A 26,509-nucleotide genomic window follows, 5' to 3' on the forward strand; every position below is an offset into this window, starting at 1 on the left:
TGTTTCTGTGATTCTAGACCAGAAGTGATGAACAAGATTGCAAGAAGTCGACAGACTCAGTTATGTTATTTCAAAATTTTCAATCATTGCATAATAGGAAATTTCAGAGTATGACTATCTAGAGGGCAGATTCCTATATCATTGGAAGATGGAAATACATGCAGGCTTCAACCAAGCAACCAAATCCCATAATGTCCAAGTCTTTTTCAATACACCACAGTTAAATATACACCAGATTGATTGTTACTGAATCATAATTGCAGTTATGGAAGGCAGAAGTCATTCCTGTTCAGCCTTAAACATATTCAAGGTAGCAATGAGGAAAATCATTCGAATCTGAGCAAATATTTACACATGTATTTGACTGATGTAACATATGAACAAATATATAGTTATGCAAATTGATTAGAAATTTTCTCCATATTCCAGGTGTGGTGAAATCATGAAGACAATTTATTTAGAATTTGTATACAATTTCATGATGTTTTGCTTACAAACCATCCCAATTACTGCACTGTGGTATATACCAATATTTGAAATTTCAACCTCGATCAGAAACTGGTTTGCAATTTTTCTTTTGATTCTAATACCACTCTTTGCATTGCCTTTCATTTTAATTACTTGTCCCCATTATTGCTCTTCATCCCCTTTCTGCACTGGATGCTCAGCTGATACATCTTCTCACACTCCCCCTAAGGAAGCTCACAACCACCAAGCCAATAGCTGTGACTACCCAACAGAGTGCTTACGTTGTGTGAGAAAGTCACAGCAGATGTGTATCCCTGGGTTTGAACATCTTGGAAAATGGATACAAAGTGAGTAACTGATGAATCCATCAAAATGATAAATCCATTATACAGATTCTGAATGAGAGCTGAATGAACCTTCATGATTAAATCCATCGGTTGAGGAACTCGACTCTTTGAGTTTGGGTTCCGATCCAGAGCCCGAGCGCCATTCACTGTCCTCAGCACCTGAAGAATCTTTGTGTTTTCTATGGTACTTCTTGAGTTTCATACTTTTCTTTTGCTTTTTCCTGTATCCTTCATCAGAAGATGAAAAGCTTTCTTGCAGTTCCTGTGATTGAACTGGTTTAGAAATAGGCTTTACAAATTGCACACTAGGTCTGGAAAACAGAATAAAAGAATATGGCTTCAGAAAAGGAAGATAGCTAGTTAGTTCTCACCTCTCACACAGAAGTATTGTCAACTTCATAGTCATAGAGTCATACAGCACGGAAATGGGTCCTTCAACGCATTATGTCCATGCCAATTTGCCCACCTACACTAATCCCATTTGCCCACACTAGATATGGATCCTACTTTGCCTTGCCTATTCAAGTGCCTGTCTAAATGCCTCTTAAATGTACTGATCATATCTGACTGTACCGCCTCCTCTGGCAATGCATTCCAAATATCAACCAATCCCTGCATTAAAAACTTTCCCCTCAGATCTTCTTTAAAACTCCTTCACCATACACCTATGCCTTTGTGTTATCATGGGAAAAAGATTCTATTTATCCTATCTTTGCCTCTTCTAATTTTCTATACCTTTATCAATTAACTCCTCAGCCTCCTTTGAGCCAGGGAAATAAAGCCCAGCCTATCAAATCTCTCCTCATAACTAAAGTCCTTGACTCCAGGTAACATCCTGGTGAATCTCCTCTGCACTCTCTCCAGCGCAACCACATCCTTTCTGTAGCAGGGTGTCCAGAACTGCACACAGTACTCCAAGTACGGCCTGACCAGTGCTTTGTAAAGTTGCAACATGATGTCCCAACTCTAATATTCTACATCCTGACCTATGAAGACAAGCATACCAGATGTTTTCTTCTCCATCCTATCTACCCATGTTGCCACTTTCAGTGGTTCAGTTCAGTGTACTGTCCAGTGTGGGACTAAACCCTGGAGAACAAAAAGGTCTTGGGTTTAATGCCATATCCATGGTGAGTTGGATGGACTACCATTTAGTACAATAAGCTTGAGTTGGGTGAATCTAAATCAGATTTTCATTCAAGCAATTTCTTGAAATATGAAAAGATAATCAGACTCAGCTGGGCGACAAACATCCCCAAGCAGTCTAGTAGTACCCCAGTGCCCACATAGTGCCACTTGGATAAAATGTTTGGTTCTGGTAAATGTGGAACAATGCCTCAATATTAAGCAGAATCTTCAGAAAGAGAAGGAAGAGAATTGAGGACAAAATAATGTGCATATTTATTAACTGCAATCAAAAGTTTTCTGAAGGACCCAAAGGACACAATAGTAACATGACTAAACACTAGATGGTAACAAATGCAGAATATTTGCTGTTCCTACAGAAATAAAACACTTTCATTCTCAACTTAGATAAAGATTTAATTGTAGTACTCAATTTTAATTTCAAAGCACTCATTTGGAGCTTAAGGTTCTTTGACAGAATATTCATTGTTGCTCTTTCATTTTCAAGGTCATGTCTTTTCTTTCATGAATTCTAGGCTGAATGTGGGTAGAGTCAGGATTCTAGAATTTATCTTTATTTGTACTTACTGTGAGGGCAATGCTCACAAGGCCAAATTGGTCCCTCACCCTTAGCTGTTCTGAGTACATGGGGATGGCCCTCTACTTGGATTGTTGCATTGGAATTGGGTAATAAACCAAAAGATTTTGATCCAATGACCAAAATGCAACTTGATGTGGCACTCCAAGGCAATGGATAATCCATAACTTTGTTTTTCCAGCACTTCTTGGTGACAGAGATCATATTGAGGGTGGTCCTGCTAAAGTTTCATTAACCCTTGATAGGTTATCCATTCACAATTGTTCTTTATCAATGCATTAACTGGAGAAAGGTATCAGATCCATTGTGGTTGTTGTTTCTATGCTAAAGGTGTCTTGGTTCAGAACTGGTGATCAATGTATAAGTATTCATTTAGCATCAGCACTGCTACTTTTAAGGTTAACACTTTGGCTAATTCCCTCTCTTAAACACGCAGGACTGAATGTGCTTTCAATAACGGAAAAGTTCCCTTCACCTGAAGGGATAATCAACAACTTGCAAGTTAGTTGTTGACAGATTTCAACTGGTTGTCATTACAATTACACTAGGGTTTAGTGCTGGAAACCTCTAGTGTTTCTGAAGGCTCCAGAGAGTGGTGTACAACTTTCGAAGGACTTCAGTGCTTCTATAGAGGACAATAGTTCCCAAACATGAGCCCAGTTCGTGGGATTCCATTTGGAGTACAGCATAATGGGTAAAATGAACAGGGGTTTTGCAGAACAGGATAAGGTGTTATAAGGAGGCGGTGAGGGAGACAGAAAGGCTCTTTGCTGTTGGCCAAATCCACCCATAAAGTTCAGGGAACAAACATCCTATCTGAATCTTAGTGAGGAACTATGTGTAGGATGTCTGCACTTCAGTAAGAATGGCCACACTGAAATCTGCCACCTCTCTGGCCTGCGCTGCAACTTTAAGGCAGGAGAAGGACCACATTGACAGTGGCTGTTGAGACGAGGGGAGGGGAGCATTAATCTTTATGTATTGGACTCCTTCTAGACAGGAGCAGCTGCAGCACATTGTTGCATAGGGAGGTCAATGTTGCTCTCAATTCAGGGGACTGTGTACATTTCATAGTCGCTTGGCTGAGAGCACCAGTACAGCAGACACAAGAGATTCTGCAGATGCTGGAACCTGGAGCAACACACACAAAATGCTGCAGCAACTCAGCAGGACAGGCAGCATCTATGGAGGGAAATAAACAGTCAATGTTTCGGGTTGCGACCCTTCATCAGGACTGAAAAGGAAGAGGGCAAAAGCCAGAATAAGGAGTTCGTAGGGGTGGGGGGGGGGGGTGGAGGAGCACACACAGGCGGGTGATAGGTGAGTTCAGGTGATAGACGAGTCCAGGTGAATGGGTAAGGTAGGTGGGTGGGGGTGGGGGGGATGAAAGGGAGTGATGCAAGGAGCTGGGAGGTGATGGGTGGAAGAGGCAAAGGGCTGAAGAAGAAGGAATCTGGTAGGAGAGGACAGTAGACCATGGAATAAAGGGAAGGAGGTGGGAAACAGATAGGCAGGTCATGAGGGTGGGGGAGGGGAAAGAGAAGGGGGGAGGGGATCACTGGAATGATGGAAAACAAAGGGGGGGGGGAAGTGGGGAAGAGGGGAGGGGTTACCGGAGGTTAGAGAAATCGATGTTGAGGCCGTCAGGTTGAAGATTACCAAGGTGGAGTATTAGGTGTTGTTCCTCCAACCTGCGTCTGGCCTCAACGTGGCAGTAGAGGAGGCCGTGGATAGACATGTCAGTGTGGGAGTGGATGTGGAATTGAAGTGGGTGGCCACCGGGAGATCCTTGCTTTTGCGGCGGATGGAGTGAAGGTGCTTGACGAAGCGGTAACCCAACCTGCGTCGGGTCTCACCGATGTACAGGAGGCCGCACCAGGTGCACCAGATGCAATAAATGACGCCATGGCTTTGTGATGAACTTGGACTTCCCCAAGTTGCAGGCAGTGGATAGCAGCTCTGTGATAGATTGTAACCAAATGGAATTCCAGTCACTCAACGTACAGCGGGTGTGGAACCAACTTCCAACAAACTGTATAACTGAATTTAAAAATGTTACAATATCCAGATAATCACCACATAGCTATCAGACTGTTGTAACTTATTTATTACAGCACAGGAGACCATTGGGTCCATTGTGTCCATGCTAGTCCCAGCCTAACAATTCCATCAGTCCCTTTCGCCTTCTTAATTCCCTGCACCTATTCTTTCTCCCACCTCATCAACTCCCTGGTTTTGCCATCAAGGGGTTATTAATGTCCAGGTGCTCCCCAGGTTACAACGCCATATGTAAAAACAATCATTTGGGAGACCAATGGGATGGATGGAGATGGATTTTCTGGCTGCTGCTGGGCTGCAGGCATCTTCTGCTGGGTGGGAACGAGGCATTTCTGCCTGACTGCTGTTCCTACCTCGCTTGCCCCCAAGCTGCAACAATTGGGGACTAGGTGGAGCCAAGCAGAGCTGGGAGTGCCGAGCAGTCTCACTCACTCACCCACCCAGTCAGTGAGGTCAGCTGGCGGCCGCCCTTCCCGCAGCCCCTCGCTCTCCCGTCACAGCTGTCTTATACACTAAAGATGATCTCTTGATCTCCCGATCTACCTCGTCACGGCCACTGCCGTTTATTTGTTTACCGACACTGCATTTTCTCTGTAACTGTAACACTATATTCTGCATTGTTTTCTTTTTCCCTTTTGTACTACTTCAATGTATTTACATATAGAATGATCTGTCTGGATGGAATGCAAACAAAAGCTTTTCACTGTATCTCAGTACGTGTGACAATAAAAACCAATTACCAATTCTGTTCTTTTACTGACTTATGAACTATTCGAGTTATGAACAGTTCTCAGGAACAGAACCATTTTGTAACCGTGGGACTTCTTGTACCAGCACGTCTTTGGGACTTGGGAGGAAACCAGAACACCTGGTGGAAGCCCAAACAGGAAGAACATGAAAACTCCACACAGATAGCAATTGTGTTAGGGATCAAATTCAAGTTGCTGGAGCTCTGAGCCATCAGTGCCTACTGCTACACCACCAGTCCAACCCAAACTAGTTCCCTAATGCCCTTGAGAAAAGAGAATCCAGCATCCCAACCTGAAGAGCTAAATTTGACATCAGGCTCACTCAACATGCTTGGTTCTCAGTAGCTTCAGAGCTAGGGAGGGATATTTAAGTACAACCCTGCTTGTGCCACCCAAACCTCAATTTAAAAACAAGTTGAAAAGTTTCCTAGAGCAAATAACAAGATGCTGGAGGAACTCAGTGGATCAGGCAGCATCTGTGGAGGGAAATGGACAGTCAATGTTTTGGGTCAAGACCCTTCATCTGGAATGCAATACTGGCTACCTCCCCTCTATCTTTCAGTCCAGATACAGGGTCTTGATCCAAAATGTCAACTGTCCATTTCCCTCCACAGATGCTGCCTGACCTATTGAGTTCCTCCAGCATCTTGTTTTTTGCTCCAGATTCCAGCATCTGCAGTCTTTTTTGCCTCCTGGAAAGTTTTCCAATTCCTCATCAAACATTCCATGCCCTGATAAGCACAAAAAATATTTTAAAAGCAATGTAACTAAAAACTGAAATAGTTGAGGGCAGAGGATCTGTGGAGAGAGAAAGAGCTAATATTTTATTGACCTTCAGAGATGTAATAGGTTTTTGTGCAAGTACAGAGGCAGGAGAGATTAAATTTAAAAGGACTGATGGTGCAAGGCACAACAGGGTGCAAATAGGACATGTGAAAACCAAAGATCAGGGAGCTGTACATGCCCTTAACCTAGATTGTTAACTGTGTTCCTTTTTCCTCAGCAGCTGCCCTGATGAACTGAGAATTTATGCCATTTTCAGTTTTTGCTTCATTTTGCATCTGAAGATATTAGTTTGCTTTGTAATATGTAAAATGCAAGCAATTTCATTGTAACTTACTATAAAAAGGCATGAATTGAATATAATAAGCTACCTTTTTCATAAAAGATTGTTCCTCTATGAGAAAGCAAAATGTGTTTAGTGGTGAGTCTTCAAAAGCTATTTTCCTTTCAGCAAGATGCCAAACAACACTGGTTGACTTGGCAACCGCACAACCTCAGTAAGGAGGAGGCCTAATCTAAGCACTGAACTAGTCCCTCCAGTAACTCATGGCAATGTCAAATAAAGTCTTCCAAATGAGCTGAAAACCATCTTAATCCATGTAAGGTGACTGATTTCTTTTTCTTCTCTTTATACTCACATATTCTGAGCTGTGTAAAATGTATTTACGTATAGAAACCATCAGTTAACCACCTGATACAATACTAATTTGGCCAAATTCATCATGCACTTTGGTCACCACCACTGCTTCATCACATCAAGTGGGTCTCCAACTGCTCTTTGCTGATGCAACACGCAGCAAAAACTGGGTGGAAGTGTGTAGGAGCTGTAAGCGTCTGAATTCAGGTCAAACTCCAAGGGTGTGACTTGGCAGTTATGTTACTCAATCTTGGGTATTGCTGGCAAGGCCAGTGTTTATAACTCATCTAAAACTGTCCTTGAGGAGGTGATGATGAGCCATTGCCTGGAGCCATGGCAGTCATTGCAGTGCAGTGCTTCTAGTGTGGGGGTTCCATGATTTTGACTCACTGCAGATGAAGTCAGGATGGTGACTTGGAAAGAAGTTCCATGCAGCTGTTGCTTTTGACTTTCTGTGTGGTAGAATTGATGGGTTTGAGAGGTGCCATCATAAAGTCCTGGTCAAGTGCTGCTGTCCATTTTGTGGAGGGAACCCATGGTGAGCAAGTCATGGGGAAAATAAACATTTAGGGTAGGAGACAGAGTGCTAATCAAGTAGTTACAATGACAATCTCTAGCCATCCAATTTGTGATTCATTTAATATGCAACATATTTAGTGTGGTTCTTTTCAGAATACAATTTATATTATTCATAAATTTAAAAAAAGGCTGGAAAGATTCAGTGGCTCGAATGAAAGATTATCAATTTGAAATGTTAACTGTTTACTTCACCACTGGTGCTGCCTGACCTGCTGAGTACTTCTAGAATTTCCTGTCTATGTGTTTCCGATTGTTTCCTGTTTCAGAATTCCATCATTCACCTTTGCTTTGGAATGAATGCCTTTTCTGTCACCAGAATGATCGATTAAAAACTGTGTTTACATAGTGCCTTTCACAGCCCTCAAGATATACAACAGTGATTGATATTAGGTTGAAGTATTGTGAGATATACCACTACCGGCTGTGCCACCCTGTACATACAGCCCAGCTGTGCCATTCTCTGTCCTGACGAGCATGGCTCATTGACACCGCCCACAAATGCTTATTGTATGCTGGGACCATTCCTTCCTCACTGGTGGTTTCTAGCAGTTTGAGATCTCACTCCTGGCTGCCGACAATGTTGCTCTTCTTGCCTGGTTCAAACAGCAGGCTAATTTCCAGGATAAAAGTGAGACCTCACAGACCTCAGGCCAAGGGATTTGCTTCCATCCTTGGGCTCTGACACTACAACCTCTACTTGGAGTTAAATGCCGAGCTTTTCAGGTTCAGATCTCTTGATAATTCTGCTATTGTCACTTTAGCACTTCTTTTTACACTACTTCAGATTCCACTCTTTGCAACCTTTGCACTCTTTGTTAATCTTTGCAGACACGGTAGTGTAGCGGTTAGCATAACGCTTTACAGCACCAGCGACCCGGGTTCAATTCCCGCTGCTGTCTGTAAGGAGTTTATACATTCTCCCTGTGTCTGCGTGGGTTTCCTCCTGGTGCTCCAGTTTCCTCCCACATTCCAAAGATGTACAAGTTAGGAAGTTGTGGGCATGCTATGTTGGCGCCGGAAGCGTGGCAACACTTGCGGGCTGCCCCCAGAACACTACGCAAAGAAGATGTATTTCACTGTGTGTTTCGATGTACACGTGACTAATAAAGATATCTTATCTTACCATTCTGCTGGTTTGCGCACATTGTAGTGAAGTGCCACAGCTACAGAGAAAGTGCATTGCAGGTAGACAATAAGGTGCAAGGTCATAACAAGGTACATTGTGAGGTCAAGAGTCCATCTTATTGTACCAGGGAACTGTTCAATAGTCTTATAACAGGTGGATAGAAGCTGTCCTTGAGCCTGGTGGTACATGCTGTCAGACTTTTGTGTCTTCTGCCCGATGGGGCAGGGGAGAAGAGAGAATGTCCATGGTGGGAGGGGTCTTTGATTATGTTGGCTACTTTACCAAAGCAGTGAGAAGTATAGACAGAGTCCATGGAGGGGAGGCTGGTTTCTGTGATGCGCTGAGCTGTATACACAACTCTCTGCAGTTTCTTGGGGTCCCAGGCAGAGCAGTTGCCATACCAAGCTGTGATGCATCCAGATAGGATGCTTTCTATGGTGCGTCAATAAAAGTTGGTGGGTGTCAAGGGGGACATGCCAAATTTGTTTGGCTTCCCGAGGAAGTAGAGGCACTGGTGAACGTTCTTGGCCATGGCATCTACGTGGTTGGACCAGGAAAGGCTTTTGGTAAAGTTCACTCCTAGGAACTTGAACCTCTCAACCCTCTCAACCTCAGCAGTGTTGACGTAGACAGGTGGATGTGCACCACCCCCTTTCCTGAAGTCAATGACCAGCTCTTTTATTTTGCTGACATTGAAGGAAAGGTTGTTGTCATGACATCATGTCATTAAGCTCTCTATCTCCTTCCTGTACTCCGACTCATCGTTATTTGAGATATGGCCCCCTATGGTGGTATCATCTGCAAACTTGTAGATGGAGTTAGAGCAGAATCTGGCCATGTAGTCATGAGTGTATAGGGAGTAGAGTAGGGGGCTGAGGACACAGCCTTGTGAGACACCAGTGTTGAGAATAATGGTGCTGGAGGTGTTGCTGCCTATCCTCACTGATTGCAGTCTGTTGGTCAGGAAGTCAAGGATCCAGTTGCAGAGGGAGGTGTTGAGTCCCAGGTCTTGGAGTTTGGTGATGAGTTTGCTTGGAATTATAGCTATCCTATCAAGATTTGCTACCAACTTTTTGCCATTTCAAGGAAGTATTTCCTGTTCCTAGTATGAGAAGCTCCAAGCTGCCGGAGAGCAGACACATTTTATGAACTTTGTTGTTCTTTTTACTTCAAAAGTATACTTTAATCATCATATATACAGTAAATGAAATTGGTACATGTCTTTATGGAGGGAAATGGATAGTTGACATTTCGGATCAAGACCCTTCATCTGGACATTGAGACATCGACAAGGCGAGGGGCCTTGATGACGCCGAGGACAGTGTTGGTAAGGTTAAGGTTCTGGAGCATGTAGACATCTTTGAGTCTTCGTTGTCCATGGGAATGGTACCAGAGGATTGGAGGGTGGCAAATGTTGTCCCCTTATTCAAAAAAAGGTAGTAGGGATAGTCCAGGGAATTACAAATCAGTGAGTCTTACGTCTGTGGTGGGCAAGCTGTTGGAAAGGATTCTTGGAGAAAGGATCTATGGGCATTTAGAGAATCATGGTCCAATCAGGGACAGCCAGCATGGCTTTGTGAAGGGCAGATCATGACTCACAAGCCTGATAGGGTTCTTTGAGGAGTTGACCAGGCAGATTAATGAGGGTAGTGCAGTTGATGTGGTCTACATGGATTTTGGTAAGGTATTTGACAAGGTTCCACATGGTAGGCTTCTTCAGAAGGTCAGAGGGCATGGGATCCAGGGAAGCTTGGCCGTGTGGATTCAGAATTGGCTTGCCTGTAGAAAGCAGAGGGTTGTGGTGGAGGGAGTGCATTCAGATCGGAGGGCTGTGACTAGCGGTGTCCCACAAGGATCGGTTCTGGTCCCTCTACTTTTCGTGATTTTTATTAACGACTTGGATGAGGGGGTAGAAGGGTGGGTTGGCAAGTTTGCAGAGGACACAAAGGTTGATGGTGTTGTGGATAGTGTGGAGGCCTGTCGAAGATTGCAGAGGGACATTGATAGGATGCAGAGCTGGGCTGAGAAGTGGCAGATGGAGTTCAATCCAGAGGAGTGTGAGGTCGTACACTTTGGAAGGACAAACTCCAGGGCGGAGTACAAAGTTAATGGCAGGATTCTGGGTAGTGTGGAGGAGCAGAGGGATCTAGGGGTCCATATCCACAGATCCCTGAAAGTTGCCTCACAGGTGGATAGGGTAGTTAAGAAAGCTTATGGGATGTTAGCATTCATAAGTCGTGGGATCGAGTTTAAGAGCCGCAAGATGGTGATGCAGCTCTACAAAACTCTGGTTAGACCACACTTAGAGTACTGTGTCCAGTTCTGGTCGCCTCATTATAGGAAGGATGTGGAAGCATTGGAAAGAGTGCAGAGGAGATTTACCAGGATGCTGCCTGGTTTAGAGAGTATGCATTATGAGGAGAGACTAAGGGAGCTGGGGTTTTACTCTTTGGAGAGAAGGAGGATGAAAGGAGACATGATAGAGGTGTATAAAATATTAAGAGGAATAGATAGAGTAGACAGCCAGTGCCTCTTTCCCAGGGCACCAATGCTCACTACAAGGGGGCATGGCTTTAAAGTAATGGGTGGAAAGTTCAAGGGAGATATCAGAGGAAGGTTTTTTACCCAGAGAGTGGTTGGGGCATGGAATGCGCTGCCTGGGGTGGTGGTGGAGGCAGGTACATTGGTCAAATTCAAGAGGTTACTAGATAAGCATATGGAGGAATTTAAAATAGAGGGATATGTGGGAGGAAGGGGTTAGATAGTCTTCGGCAAGGTTTAAAGGTCCGCACAACATCGTGGGCCGAAGGGCCTGTATTGTGCTGTACTGTTCTTTGATTCTACGATTCTATGATCCTAGATGCTTCCTGACCTGCTGAGTCCCTCCAGAGCTTTGTGTGTTACTGCAGATTCCAGCATCTTCAGTCTCTTGTGTCTCTGTGATACATGCCTTTCTCCAAATTCATTGTACCATCAATTCAAAACATTCTCTTACAGTGCCTCAAAGCCACTCATGTTCCTACTGAAACTATATACCGATGAAGTATTTGGGAGGCTATTTTACTGTGCCCAGCCCCTCAAGAGCCCAGTGGTGGCAGGATTCTCGACTTCTCCTCAGAGCCTTTCCTAGGGATGACTTGCTTCATGGGATGACAGAGCAACACGAGAAAGGCCAAGTCCACTCTGCATCTTCAGTCACACCGAGGCAGTAGTGGCGATGGGTTTACTGCTCAGTGTCCTACGACCATTTTAGTCAGGGAATTAATGGATTTTGGTCTAGTGGTGAGGAACACCTAAATTAGGATGGTTTCTGGTTTGGAGAGGAATTTTCTCACACTTTTTTTATTCTCATTCTGACCCTGACAATTTTCATCACCAACCGTCAAGGTTTTCCAGGATCAGTTGATTTGTGCAGCTTCATAGATTTATGCAAATCAGTGTTCTATTATGTAAGTTGGACCCTGAAGCAATTTCAATTCAGACCTGAATAACAAAACAAGTGCAGCATCCCTGGTGTGCAGAAACCAGTTTGCAGGGGGAGCATTGTACAGTCTAGTTATCAGAGATAGGACCACTGATGCAGAGGTATGAGCTTGAATCCCACCACTGCACCTGGGGCATTTAAATTCAAGCAATGCAATAAATCGAGAATTTAAAATAAGCTAGTCTCAGTGAGGATAATCATAAGACTATTGCAGAAATTCACTAACATCCTCCAGGGAAGGAAATCTGCTGTCCTTGCTTGATCTGGACATATGCAACTCCAAACCCAGCAATGTGGTTGATTCCTAACTACCTTCACAGACTGGGTGCAAATCAGGATGGACAATAAATGTCAGGATTATCAAGGACATCCATATCCCATAATTCTGCCCTCTATGACTGCAGGATCACCTTATCCCTAGGATGTCCAATGCTCCCACCTACTGAAAGCCCAGTAGCACAGTTACCTGAGCTCCATCTTTAACTGCCTTCCCACTAATCATCTAGTTGTTTATGCCCAACAACTAACCCATCACTAACTTTACCAGAACCTGAGAAACCATATATACCTGGGTTTTCCAGCCACAAATCCCTGCCCCCACCTCCTTTTCCATCTTACAGTTATCATTAGGGCAGGTTTTCACACTTCTAGCTGGCTTCTAGCAGAATACTGAAATGTATAATGGAATAACAACATAACCTCACAACAACATTAGTCGGGGTATTGAGTTCAAGAGCCGTGAGGTGATGTTGCAGCTCTATAGAACTCTGGTCAGACCACACTTGGAGTATTGTGTTCAGTTCTGGTCGCCTCATTATAGAAAGGATGTGGAAGCTTTAGAGAGGGTGCAGAGGAGATTTACTAGGATGTTGCCTGGATTGGAGAGCATGTCTTATGAGGATAGGTTGAACGAGCTATGGCTTTTCTCTTTGGAGAGAAGGAGGATGAGAGGTGACTTGATAGAGGTGTACAAGATAATAAGAGGCATAGATCGAGTTGACAGTCAGAGACTTTTTCCCTGTGCGACAATGGCTAACACGAGGGGACATAATTTTAAGGTGACTGGAGGAAGGTATAAGGGGGAATATCAGGGGTAAGTTTTTTTTTTACACAGAGAGTGGTGGGTGCGTGGAACGCACTGCCGGCAGAGATTGTGGGGGAAGATACATTAGGGACATTTAAGAGACTCTTAGATAGACACATGAATGATAGAGAAATGGGGGCCTATGTGGGAGGGAAGGGTTAGATAGATCTTAGAGCAGGATACAACGTCAGCACAACATTGTGGGCCGAAGGACCTGTACTGTGCTGTAGTGTTCTAAGTTCTAACAATACTGTGCATATTACAAATGGTGGGCTTCAACAATTTAATTAAAATAACTAATATTACATGCAGACTTTGTATAATACTGCATTTTGTACATAACTAACATTATTGAACAAAAATCTGAAGAAGGTACAGCTGTGATACTGGTCTTGGTGCTATTGCACATCTGGAATTACTACAGCCCTGATATTGAACCCCACATACTAACATACAATATAAGGCTTTTTTTTATATATAAGGCACCTCTCTCTTGTTAATGTCAGGTTAATTTCAGGAAAATAAAGAAAGACTTGCATTCCTTGAGTGCATTTTACAACCTCAGGGCATCCCAATAAAATTCACAACTGGTGAAATCTCATTGAAACGTGGGAAAAGTGACAACCAGTTTGCACTCAGCAAACACCTACAAACAGCAATATGAAAAGTCTAGATGATCTGTTTTGTGATTTTTGTGTTTCTGTCCACCTGAAAGGATCAATGGGATTTAAGTTTAACATCTATACGCAACCTCTGATAGTGCAGAACTCCTTCAACCTTCCACTAGTGCATCATCCTAGATTTTTATGGTCAAGTCTCTGGAGTGAGACTTGAACTCACTGAATCAGAAGCATGAGAGTTATCCCACTGAACTGCAACAGACGTTACCCTGCCACTAAGGTTGAATCTGACAGGAATGTTGCATTGATATACTCAGAGCTGTGGAACCTTTAAGGCCTGTCTATATACTAAAAGAGAACAAAGTATGAAATAGTGCACATGGTCCAATCATTTCCCTTGTATATCTGTAATTTTTGCTACTGTCAGTGTGTTTAATTAGAGCCACTGACCTGACTTTAATGTTGTAATATCAGGGTAATGCAAGTGAATCAAAAAGGCAAATTGATAGTCATTTAACAGTGAAACTGCAAAGCTGATTTTGAAAAGAAACAGGATGATAATTAACAGGTAACATGCAGCCAGGTGAATATCACTGAAGGACTGTTTCAGCAGATGAGCAGTTATGAAACCAGCTTCCTTAACAGATGGATCATCATCTCAGCTCACTTTCAACCTGCTAATCTCAGCAGGCTCACTTGCTAATTGACACTCAGCTGTATTGTAAAATAAATTCCCAATCTAGAACCATAGAACCATACAGCACAAAACAGGCCCTTCGGCCCACCATGTTTGTGCCGTCCATCAAACCACCCTCACACCATCTAACCCCTTCCTCCCACATATCCCCCCATCCCACACTCCTCCATATGCCTATCCAACAAGCTCTTGAAGCTGTTCAATGTATCTGCCTCCACCACCACCCCAGGCAGTGCATTCCATGCACCAACCAGTCTCTGGGTAAAAAATCTCCCCTTGACATCTCCCCTGAACCTCCCACCCACAACCTTAAAGCCATGCCCTCTTGTCTTGAGCATTGGTGCCCTGGGAAGGAGGCGCTGACTGTCTACTCTATCTATTCCTCTCAGTATTTTATATACCTCTATCATGTCTCCTCTCATCCTCCTCCTTTCCAGTGAATAAAGCCCTAGCACCTTAAGCCTCTCCTCATATTCAATACACTCTAATCCAGGCAGCATTCTGGTAAATCTCCTCTGCACCCTCTCCAACGCCTCCACATCCTTCCTATAATGAGGCGACCAGAACTGAACACAGTACTCTAAGTGTGGCCTAACTAGAGTTTTGTAAAGCTGCATCATTTTTTTTTTAAAAGAGCAACTTCATCACACTAACTGAAGCTGATCAAAAAAGTTGTCCCATAGTTACCATCTCTGTCAGCTGAGAATGAGTTTTTACACAGGCCTGGCCAGCAAACCTGAGACAAAGGAGGGGGAGGTGTTATTAGGAAGGTGAAAGTAGGTGGCCTTCGAGGAGATGTGGTCCAAAGAAACTTAGCTCAAGATCAAATAGGATACCAAATGTGTGTTGCAAGTTTTAACTTGAAACAGTGATCAAAGCATGGAATATGATCTGTGGTGAGGGGAGCAGAACTGTAATGTGGTTGATGGGGGGAAATGGGAGGAGGGTTAAAGACATGCCATTGTTTAACTAGAGGAAATGACGCTCATCAAAGACCGTGTATCAGACAAGCAGGCTGATAAGGCCAAGGCAATAAAGGGATTGAGTGAGGCTGTGGAAAGATGTGCTAAGTGTTCACGAGGATGTCACTGGGACAGGAAGGCTTGAGTTATAGAGAGAGGCTGGAAAGGTTAGGACCTTGTTCCCTGGAGAATAGGAGGCCAAGGAGTAACTTTATAGAGGTATATAAAATCATCAGGGGCATAGATAAGATCGATGGTCACACTCTTTTTCTCCAGAGTAGACGAATCTAAGAGGACATAGATTTCAGGTGAGAGGGGAATGATTTAAAAGGAACCTTAGGGGTAATTTTTTCACAGAGAGGGTGGGCGGGTATAAGGAATGAGCTGCCGGACGAAGTGGTAGAGGCGGGTACAGTTACAATGTTTAAAAGAATTGGGACATATACATGGAAAAGGTTTAGAAGGATATGGGCTAAACGCTGGCAGATGGGACTAGCTCAAATAGACATCTTGGTCAGCATGGACAAGTTGGGGTGAAGGGGCCTGTTTCCATGCAGTATAACTCTATGACTCTATGAGCTGATATGAACTTTATGCCACTTCTTTGAATGATGTCACTGAAGGGCAGCATTTTTGTGAGGGATAGGAGAGAGCCAAGAATTGGGGGTTCCAGTGGTAGAGTAGGGATTGGGAAAGGACACCATAGGTGCAGTGAGGCATTGCAGGGATGAGGAAGAGCCACCACTGGTTAAGTATGGCAGCACAGGAACTGGGAAGAGATATCATTGATGTAATGGGGCAGTGCAGGGATGAGGAAGCAGTGCCATTGGTGGATTATGACAGGACAGGGATTGGGAAGTGATGCAATGGGGCAATGCGGGGATCGGAAAGTGATGCCATTGGTGGAGTATGGTAGTATAGGGAATGGGAAGAGAACTCTTTGGTGCCGTGAAACTGTGCACGAATAGGGAAGAAACACCATCGGTTCAGTGAGGTAGTGCAGGTATGGGGAAGAGATACCATTGGTGCAGTGAGGTAGTGCAGGTATGGGGAAGAGACATCATTGGTGCAGTGAAGTAGTGCAGGTATGGGGAAGAGACATCATTGGTGCAGTGAAGTAATGCAGGTATGGGGAAGAGACATCATTGGTGCAGTGAGGTAGTGCAGGTATGGGGAAGAGACATCATTGGTGCAGTGAGGTAGTGCAGGTATGAGGAAGACATACCATCGGTTCAGTGAGGTAGTGCAGGTGTGGGGAAGAGATTTCCCCATCGAGGTCAGCACAACATTGTGGGCTGAAGGGCCTGTATTGTGCTGTACTTTTCTATGTTCTATGTTCTATGAGATGCCATTGGTGCAGTGAGGTAATGCAGGTATGCGGAAGAGATACCATTGGTGCAGTGACGTAGTGCAGGTATGGGGAAGAGATGCCATCTGTTCAGTGAGGTAGTGCAGGTATGGCGAAGTGATACCATTGGTGCAGTGAGGTAGTGTAGATATGGGAAAGAGACGCCATCTGTTCAGTGAGGTAGTGCAGGTATGGCGAAGTGATACCATTGGTGCAGTGAGGTAGTGTAGGTATGGGGAAGAGACGCCATTGGTTCAGTGAGGTAGTGCAGGTATGGGGAAGAGACACCATTGGTTCAGTGAGGTAGTGCAGGTATGGGGAAGTGATACCATTGGTTTAGTGAGGTAGTGCAGGTATGGGGAAGTGATACCATTGGTGAAATGAGGTGGAAAAGACAGGATGAGAAACTAAATTTCCTCAACCATAATGGGTGGTGTGTTGCAGGGACTGGTGCTGGAACTTCAGTTACAATTTAATTTATGTAAATGACTTGGATTAAGGCACCAAAGGTAAGGTTGCTAAATTTGCAAGTGACAAAAAGTTATGCAGGAAAGTAAGTTGTGAAGGGGGCAAAACAAAAGGTTACAAAATAGGTAGGGGTGAGGTAAGTGGGCAGACACCTGGAAAATGCAGCAGAATGTGGGAAAATGTGAAATTGTCTGTTTTGGCACAAAAGTGAAAAAAAATTGTCTAGATGGTCAGAGATTGCAGGTAGAGGGTTTTAGGTTCCCTCTTATTTAAGGATATTTAAGAGACTCTTAGATAGCCACATGAATGATAGAGAAATGGAGGGCTATGTGGGAGGGAAGGGTTAGATAAGATGTTAGAGCAGGATAAAATGTTGGCACAACATTGTGGGCTGAGGGGCCTGTACTGTGCTGTAATGTTCTATGTTCTTATATGTTTTGTGAAAGGACATGCAATACAGCAAGTAATTAGGAAAGCTAACATAAACATTATCATTTATTGGTAGGGGAATTGAATATAAAAGTGGGAAGGCTATGCTGCAAGCATAGGTAACGCCACCACATATAGTATTGGTCTCCTTATTTAAAGAGGATGTTAATATGTTGTAAGAAGCTCTAAGGAGGTTTAGTAGATTAATACCTGGAATAGATGAGCTGCCATATGAGGAAAGGTTCGACGGACTATGTTTGTATCCGCTTGAGTTCAGAAGCGCAAGAGGGGACTTGATTGAAATGTACAAAATCCAGAGGGTCTGGTCTCGTCCAGAGGATTCCTCTTGTGGGAGGAATCTAGAAACTAGAGCTAGGTATCACTGTTTAAAAGGAACAGTCACCCATTTCAGATGGAGACGCAGTAAAAATGTTTCTCTCAGAGGATTGTGAGTCTTTGAAATGCAGTTTGGAAGCAGAGTCTTTCGATTATTCTAAAGGCGTGATAAACAGATACTTGACAAGTGGAGAAGGTTACCAGTGGTAAACAGGAAAATGGAGTTAAGGTTACAATAACATCAGCTAGGGTCTTATTAAATGGTAGGCTTGAGGGACCAACTGCTTGAGGGAGCGACTGCTCCTAATTTATGACCCCAAGGGATTATCTAAAAAGAAGAAGCAGCTCGGTCTATGCTGTATGGAGTCAGGGTCAGTGAAAGACATTACACATAATTGGGGTGATGGGAGAGTGAAAGGATCTGCGTGTCAAAGAACAGTAACTCTGTAGTGGGAGTTGGACTGGCATTCTCATCTCATGAAATCTCTCCACATTTCATTAGACTCATGGAGAGATTTCATGGAGTCATACATCATGGAAACGCGTCCATGCCAACTGTTACGAGCCAGGTTGCTACTTGGTGAGTGTCCCTTTAAGGCACCTGGACAGTAGTGTAGTCGTGTGTGTTTGGTTTTATCTGACTACTGCAAGTGAAAAAGAAGACTATAACTGGAGCGTACTGGCAGTTGCACAGAGAGACGAAGGGAGAGAGAGACAGACAGACAGACAGACAGACAGACAGACAGACAGAGAGAGACAGAGAGAGAGAGAGAGACAGAGAGAGAGAGAGAGTTGGTGGCACTGACTGCCGGTCTCTGTATCAATGGATGAAGGACAATAGTTTTGACTGTCACTATACAATCCATGTATGGATTTTTGGAGCAATCTGTGGAGTCCACTTTATCGTTAACCTGTACTGGAAAGCAGGTATATCTGTGGGTGGCTACATATCGAGTGCCCTCGGTGTGGTAGATACTTCGGAACAAAGCAATGGATGGAGACCTTCAGTGATTGAGGTGTCGTATGGGTTCCATCGTGGAACTTGTGGATTTCGTAAATTCTCTCTACGTTCTACTGTGGTTTTCAGAAGCCTTTGCTCATCGTATTGCTTCATGACTTGCTGAACTGAACTGTGAGAACTATTCCTAGACTTGGGATTTGGGAACTTGCCACACACACACACACTTCGGGTTTATTTTGGGGTGAATGTTTGATATATAATGTTTTTATTTTCTCTTATTATTACAAGTGGTTATTAATAAATAGATTCTAACATTTATACATGGCTCGTTGTGTTTCTATTGTTGCCGGTACGTAACACAATGAAGATGCCCATCTAAGCTAGTCCAATTTCTCGTGTTTGGCCCATTACCTTCCAAACCTTTCCTATCCATATACTTGTCCAAATATTGTTACTGTGCCTGCCTCAACCACTTCCTCTAACAGCTCATTCCACATACGTACCACCTTCTGTGTAAAAGAGTTGCCTCTCAAGTTCCTATTAAATAATTTCCATGTTCACTTGGTAATATCCCTAATGTTAGACACAAGAAAGATTCATTTCCCTCCATGGATGCTGCCTGACCCGCTGAGGTCCTCCAGCATTCTGTGTGTTGCTCCAATACCCCTAATGTTAGTTGGACCCTTGGCAAATCCAGGCAGGAATCATTGCCTGGGCATCTGGCTGGAGTGTGAATGGGATTGGCACAAGGACAACGTGGGTCCTGATGGAAAAGTACCCAAACATCTAAGGCCTTTGTCTGTCTCGGATTTAGTTCCTGGCTGGACAGGCTTGTCCAGAAAGCCACACATTCCCCACTCATGTCTCAGGAACATACTGCGGTCGAACCACAGTCAGCACTGGTACCAAGTCTGTACATTTAACAAAGAAAACCCTCCACCCTGCTTCTGGTCAGTGTCCTCACTGCTTGTACTTGTACTTGGGTCCGACTCCTGCTCCAGCAACCAGCCCCTGGTCCGTTTCCATGAGGGCCGTGCAGAGATGGAAGATGTTGAAGGATAGAGGAGCAGATGAAGCATAGAGTGAACACTAAAATTCTCACCTATTGCCTGATTTGATAAGATATCTTTATTAGTCACATGTACATTGAAACACACAGTGAAATGCATCTTTGCGTAGAGTGTTCTGGGGGCAGCCCGCAAGTGTCACCACACTTCCGGTGCCAACATAGCATGCCCACAACTTCCTAAGCTGTACACCTTTGGAGGAAGGAACCAGAGCACCTGGAGGAAACCCATGCAGACACGGGGAGAACGTACAAACTCCTTACAGATAGTGACTGGAATTGAACCTGGGTCGCTGGCGCTGTAAAGTGTTATGCTAACTGCTACACTACCGCGCCTGGTAGGAGGCTGTGGTAGAGTGAAGCTGATCAACTGATCCAGCAGGAAAGGGGAAAGGTACTTATCTCCTAGATCCAACATTCTTCACCTCCCTTTGGCTAACAGATTTCACTGGACCCAGGAAATCAAACTGGTTGGAGTTACATTTAAAACACTAATTTTGAGCCACATTTTCTCATTATAGTCTTCTCTTGGATGAATCTCACCTCAGAATTTTCTCCACTAATACCAGAGATGGGTTGGTTGGGGTAAAATTTGGATTTTTACATGACAACCCCATTTGAGGGTAAAATCTCTCCTGCCTATAAATATATCCAATAATTTCAACATAAATTTCCAGAAGTTATAAGAGTTAGAAATCATTAAATCTTCTGCCTTGTAAAAGCAGAACAAAAATCTTTTCCAATGGCAGCTTTTCTGATATTAAGATCACATCTTATAGACATCTGGTTGGATAAACAGGTCACTTCAAGATACTGGGAGATTAATGCTAGCTGCAAATGACATGTAGGGACAGTGTAAATTAGTGCTACTCACATGGTGTGATCTGTCATCTGAGCCTCTCTTATGTAACGACTGATGAAGGAATATTGAGTTGAGCTGATTTTAATCAGTCCATTACGGAATGAATGTTCCTGCCAAAGCAAACCACAACATTTAGATTCAATTCCACAGACAACTAACTACGTAACAAACAATTCTGAACTTGGGGATGAATTTAATTATGCCAGATTTTAAAAGTAAGTTTTCTTAGCAAACAAGATCAAAATAGATTTACAGAAATGGTTTTTAAACCATTATTTCTCATCTATGAATTCTGAATTTAATGCTTAAAAATGCAGCTTCGATATGCTTACAACCATTGGCTCCCATAACCAAATGCAGGCACAAATATGGTAAATATATACATGACTCTGCAATGTCTTAAGGAAAGCAGGCAACAGATGGGGCAGTAATGTGTCTTTGGACAGGTGGACACCACCCTCTCAATGCTTCCTTCAAAAATATAATTGCATTACAAATTATTTTTTTCAGAATTACTGATTCTCTCACTCCCTACTGTATGAACAATGCTTAACTCAATTATTACAGAACAAGCCATTCAGCACACCAGTTCCCAGCTTCTCCCTCTTATTTCCTGTAACTTATTCTCTCTCTCCCTCTCACATCCCATCCATTCCCTTGTGATTCTTTTTGCCATCCACTGACACTAATGGGTAATTTACAGTAGCGGTTTAACCTACCTGATAAGGAGTTAAAAAAGGATAAGGAATTCCGATAAGGAATTCTGATAAGGAATTAAGAAAAAGCTTCCGTGCAGATGAAAGGATAAAATACCATCTGTAGGAATTTGACAATCACAATTATTGTGTTTTTTTGTGTCATTAAACTCGGTCTAAAAACAGCAACCTCATTGTAATTTGGTAAACTTGAAAGGCATTGGCAGCATTTCTCTGTAAAGCGAGTCTTTTAAATATCTTCCCAAGTACTTACATATAAAATGTGTATAATTAGCATGCTTTGATGATAAGGTTTCCTGCACAGATTAAGCAATGTACTCTCGAAATCGCAGTCTGTTTACTAATCAGCCAACCAACACATGCAGGTCAATCGGAGGATATCAACTCTAATTAGAAGACTGTTATATTCCCTTTTAGCATAACAAATGGTTAGACGGGATTAGTTTTGTGGTATTCCACCTGTGGATATAGTAACCGAGTTGCCCCTTAGTGTTAATGCCATCTGGAAGCAGGTTACAGCTGTCACATCTGAAGACAACCATTATCTAAATAAGAGGGATGAAATATCAGTCACAAAGAAATGTAATCTTATAATTCACCTTCCCATCTGACCCAAGAGCAAAAAAATTATATTCCAAATGTTGCTTTTGCTTCATCCCATTATTTAAAAAAGTAAAGGTGTGCTCAAATACCAAAAACATTGTTTTATCCTGAACAGTAACTCCAATTTAAAACTCTACGAATGATTTGCCTAGACCTCCATTCAATTTGCACCATTTATTTCAGTGTAACTCTATTGAAAATGGGTATTTTCTGTAATGAAAAATGATATCAATCATTTCTGATTTTAGCTATCTTTCTGAAGATTCAAGTGTGAACTTCCCTTGTGGGTTGTAATTTTGGTGTCAGGCACATATCAAGTGGTATCATAAGATAAGATATCTTTATTAGTCACATGTACATCGAAACACACAGTGAAATACAACTTTTTGCGTAGAGTGTTCTGGGGGAAGCCTGCAAGTGTCGCCACGCTTCCGGCACCAACATAGCATGCCCACAACTTCCTAACCCGTACATCTTTGGAATGTGGGAGGAAACCCACGCAGACACGGGGAGAACGTACAAACTCCTTACAGCCAGCGGCCGGAATTGAACCCGGGTCGCTGGCGCTGTAATAGCATTATGCTAACCGCTACACTACCATGCCTTTCCATTGCAAGGAAAATTAGATCACTTTGTCCACCTTCAATCACACTTGGAACAAGTAGGTTTCAACAGCATGGAGCCACACTGTGATTCCCCCTAAGGTAAGTCCTATTTTGTCAGTTACCCCTTCCCCAACACAACAAGATACCAACCCACCCCAACGTTTGGTCCCACCCCAACATTTGGTCCCACCCTCATGATTCTCTGACCTCCCCAGGCCCTGCTACTCCCTTCTCAAATCCTGCAGTTGCTGACTCCCTGGATTCAACGATGGAGGTCCCAATCTCCCATAGCCAGTCATCTGAACTCCCACACCACCATAATCCCAAACAGGCCACCAACAGCCAAACCACCAAAGTCAGGCCCCAATTCTACAACGATTGCAGATCTCTTCCCCACCCCAAATGCCTTTCCCTGCTCCACTGATGTTCTACACAGGCTATAACTGGATCTCCAGTTGGTGATCTCCCCCCCTGCTCTACTCCAACTCCTGGGTCCAGCATAGGTCCCCAGTGCTGCACTTTCTCTCACCCACAGAGGAACATCTAATACTGAAACATCTGAGAGCCACAGCTAAAATGCAACTACTACATGGTGCACTCTTAACAATGCAGTAGAACACCTAGGATTTTGTATTTAAAAATAAATCCATTACTGAAAGTCTTTGACACAATTCAGGTCCTTTGATTAATTAGTCCTAATTTTAACTGTGAAACAGGAAAGCAACATTGGAGAAGTTGTGTGGCAGGCAAGTGGGGTGAGACCTGGAAGAACAGGTACCTGGAATTCCAACTGATTTCCACAGCAAGGCTTTGAAACTTCCTGCATGGTTTTCCCAGCCCCGGATATTCACGGGCCAGCTCTCAGGCATGAAGGTGGCCAGAGAGAGGAGCAGAAGTCAGTCAGGAACAGGTATAGGGAATGGTAATCTAGGAACATTGGAGAGGGAACTGGAAATAGGGTGGTGGTTGGAGGGAGCTAAAACAGACATCAGAGGTTCTATAAGTAGAAGGAAGAGGGCAACAAGTCTCCTTGGTTTGCTTACTGGAAGCACCCTGCTCCCTCTCCTCCTGGCCAACATGCAATATTGTAAGGTCAATTATCTCACATAACAGGCCCACTTCAACACTTGGACCACCCAGGTGTAGTACTGAAGGCTTACACTCCAAGGTGTTCCAGTACCCCATGGCATCCACCCACATTGTTGTATATTGCCCAGTTAAGTCCTGTCCACAAAACCAGGACAAATCCAATCCAACAATCACTGGCCAATCAGTCTATATTTCCTTCATCAGAAAAGTGATGGAAGGTGTCATCAACAGTGGTATCCAGCAGCAATTACTCACTAATAATCTGCTTATTGAAGCACAGTTTGGGTTTCAGCAGGACCATTCCACTCCAGACCTCATCATATCCTTGGTCCAAACAAGAACCAAAGAGCTGGATTTCAGAAGTATGTAAGAGTGACCCACCCTTCACACCAAGGCAGCATTTGACCAAGTGTGATAACAAGGAGCCCTGGCAACGCTGACGTCCAAGGGAATCGAGGAGAAAACACTCCAGAATAGACACTAGAGTCAGAGATATACAGCATGGAAACAGGCCCTTCATTCTAGCTCGTCCATGCCAACCAAGTTGTCTACCTGAGCTAGTCCCATTTCTCCACATTTGACCCATATCCCGCTAAACTTTTCCTATCCATACATCTGCCTAAATGTCTTCTAAACATTGTAGTTGTACCCGCCTCCAACACTTCCACTGGTAACTGGTTCCATATACACACCACCCTCTATGTGAAAAAGTTGCCCCTCAGGTCGCTTTTAAATCGTTCCCCTCTCACCTTAAACCTGTGTCCTCTAGTTTTAGATTCCCCTGTGCTGGGATAAAAACTGTGAACATTATCTACTCCCCTCATGATTTTATATCCCTCCCTAAGGTCACCCCTCAGCACCCTACATTCCAGGGAAAAACGTTCCAGCCTATCCTTATACTTCAAGCCCTCCAATCCTGTTTATATCCTTGTGAATCTTTTCTGCACCCTTTCTAGCTTAATAACATCCTTCCTGTAGCTCAGCGACCAGAACTGCACACAATACTCCAAGTGTGGTCTCACCAATGAAAAAAGGACAGGGAGAGAGATTACTGTAGGATTAGTGCAAATGGGTGATTAATGATTGGCACAGACTCAGTGAGCTGAAGTGTCTATTTCCATGCTCTTATGTCTCTATGACTCCATGACTCTAGATGTTATGTGACACCTCCAAGTGCAAGGACACCAGTTAGTTTTGTTGAGAATGCTAATATACAGAACTCAGAGACCCTGCACTGGTTTGGTATTTCCTGTTACATGTTGAATTTACTGAGTGACAAGGTCAGCAACGGTAATAGTGCAGAGTCCACTGGAAAAATACAAAACCAACCATTCCCTCAGCAAATAAAAACTTGGCATGATTTCCTGGATTCCCCCTCTACAAGCAAGTATGAAATTTGCAGAATATGACAATGAAGAATCTTAACAAGTTATTTCTTTATTTAAACACCGCTATTAGTTTGACCATATACCTACATGGGAGCTAAAGATTTACTTTATTTGAATCTTTGCCTAATTTAGACAGGATGTACTTCTTGCTATTTTCACCATTCTTTTAATCATTATGTATTTATATTTGGAATACAATGGAGGCCAAATGCACCTTCAGCAGGGAATAAGTAGCATCATCACATTGGACTCTTAGATGCCATTCAACGTGTAAAACTGGAGAAAAGATGAGATCCAATCTCTAGCCTTTGATGATTTGACTGCACTACAGTCAACATTGCACAAAATGTGACAAAGTCAATTTTCCTAAAATGTTTCCTCAAAAAACAGCAATCATGTAAGATGAAGAGTGATTAATAATTTTGCAGGAATATTATGGTCGCTATCACCAAGCTAAGTAGAACTAATACCGCTGGGGGCCAGGGAAAAAAGTACAGATATTTTTGTTGACGGCATTTGAGGTGGACAGATAAGCACAAATCTCCACGGGATAAAATAAACTTGCAGCCCCTGAGATCAAAGCTGTCAGTTTTAATGTTATTAAAGCTTTAGCTCATATCTGAGATAGCCTGCACAGTCAGCTCCATCCATGATTTATTTTGTTTATTCAACATCTGCTTTAGTGATCTAATTTTAAACTTTAATGTGACAATGTTCTACTGATAGAACTGAATCCCTATTTTACATTATTGTGATGTATGATCAAACCAAGTCCGTGCTTTGATAAGAAAAGCTTCATTAGCTCAGTAGTATTACCATAGCAATAAACACAGCGATAGACTCCAAACTTTCATGCAGTTTATCCAATAGCAACCAATTTAATTTTCTGAAAATTTATTTTTAAGTTTGAAATGGAGAAATATATTCACCTTTCAAGAAGCAAGATCTATAAGGGAGCCATAACCATCAGTGGCAGAATATTTTCTGCTCTTTCCACCATTCTAAGTACAAAATAATGCCAATACCTTGAAAATATGTTAAGCCTTCTATTCACCAAAGCTCACTTCAGGCCAGCTAGCAGATTTAAGTTTCCTTCTACAACCATGATTGATGAGATACAATTCAAATAATTCTAATGTGTGTTGATTTAATTTCTTAGAAAATTCCATGCCTAGTAATAATATGTAGGGTACATTTAAGAAAAAAGACCAGTGGATTATATAAAGGTTTTCTTCAAGTTATCACTGAGCTGATGAAGACAAAAATCTAGCCCATGTTAATACTGTCTGCACTCAAATAGTGTCACATAAGATGGCCAGTG

General features: G+C 43.1%; 1 protein-coding gene across 1 annotated transcript in view; it reads right to left on the reverse strand.

The window, feature by feature from the left end:
* Nucleotides 1–471: 471 nt before the first annotated feature.
* Nucleotides 472–26,509, reverse strand: part of LOC127576130 (von Willebrand factor A domain-containing protein 3B-like) — a 123,762-nt gene continuing 97,724 nt past the window's right edge. Inside the window, exons 25-26 of the mRNA XM_052026517.1 lie at nt 20,800–20,897; nt 472–1,126 (exon numbers count right to left, since the gene is read on the reverse strand). Coding sequence (XP_051882477.1) covers nt 853–1,126; nt 20,800–20,897 — 372 coding nt within the window. The 3' untranslated portion in view covers nt 472–852. The remainder of the gene's footprint in view (nt 1,127–20,799; nt 20,898–26,509) is intronic.

The sequence above is a fragment of the Pristis pectinata genome, chromosome 11 (genome assembly GCF_009764475.1).
Source record: "Pristis pectinata isolate sPriPec2 chromosome 11, sPriPec2.1.pri, whole genome shotgun sequence".
In the NCBI taxonomy this organism is placed as follows: Eukaryota; Metazoa; Chordata; class Chondrichthyes; order Rhinopristiformes; family Pristidae; genus Pristis; species Pristis pectinata.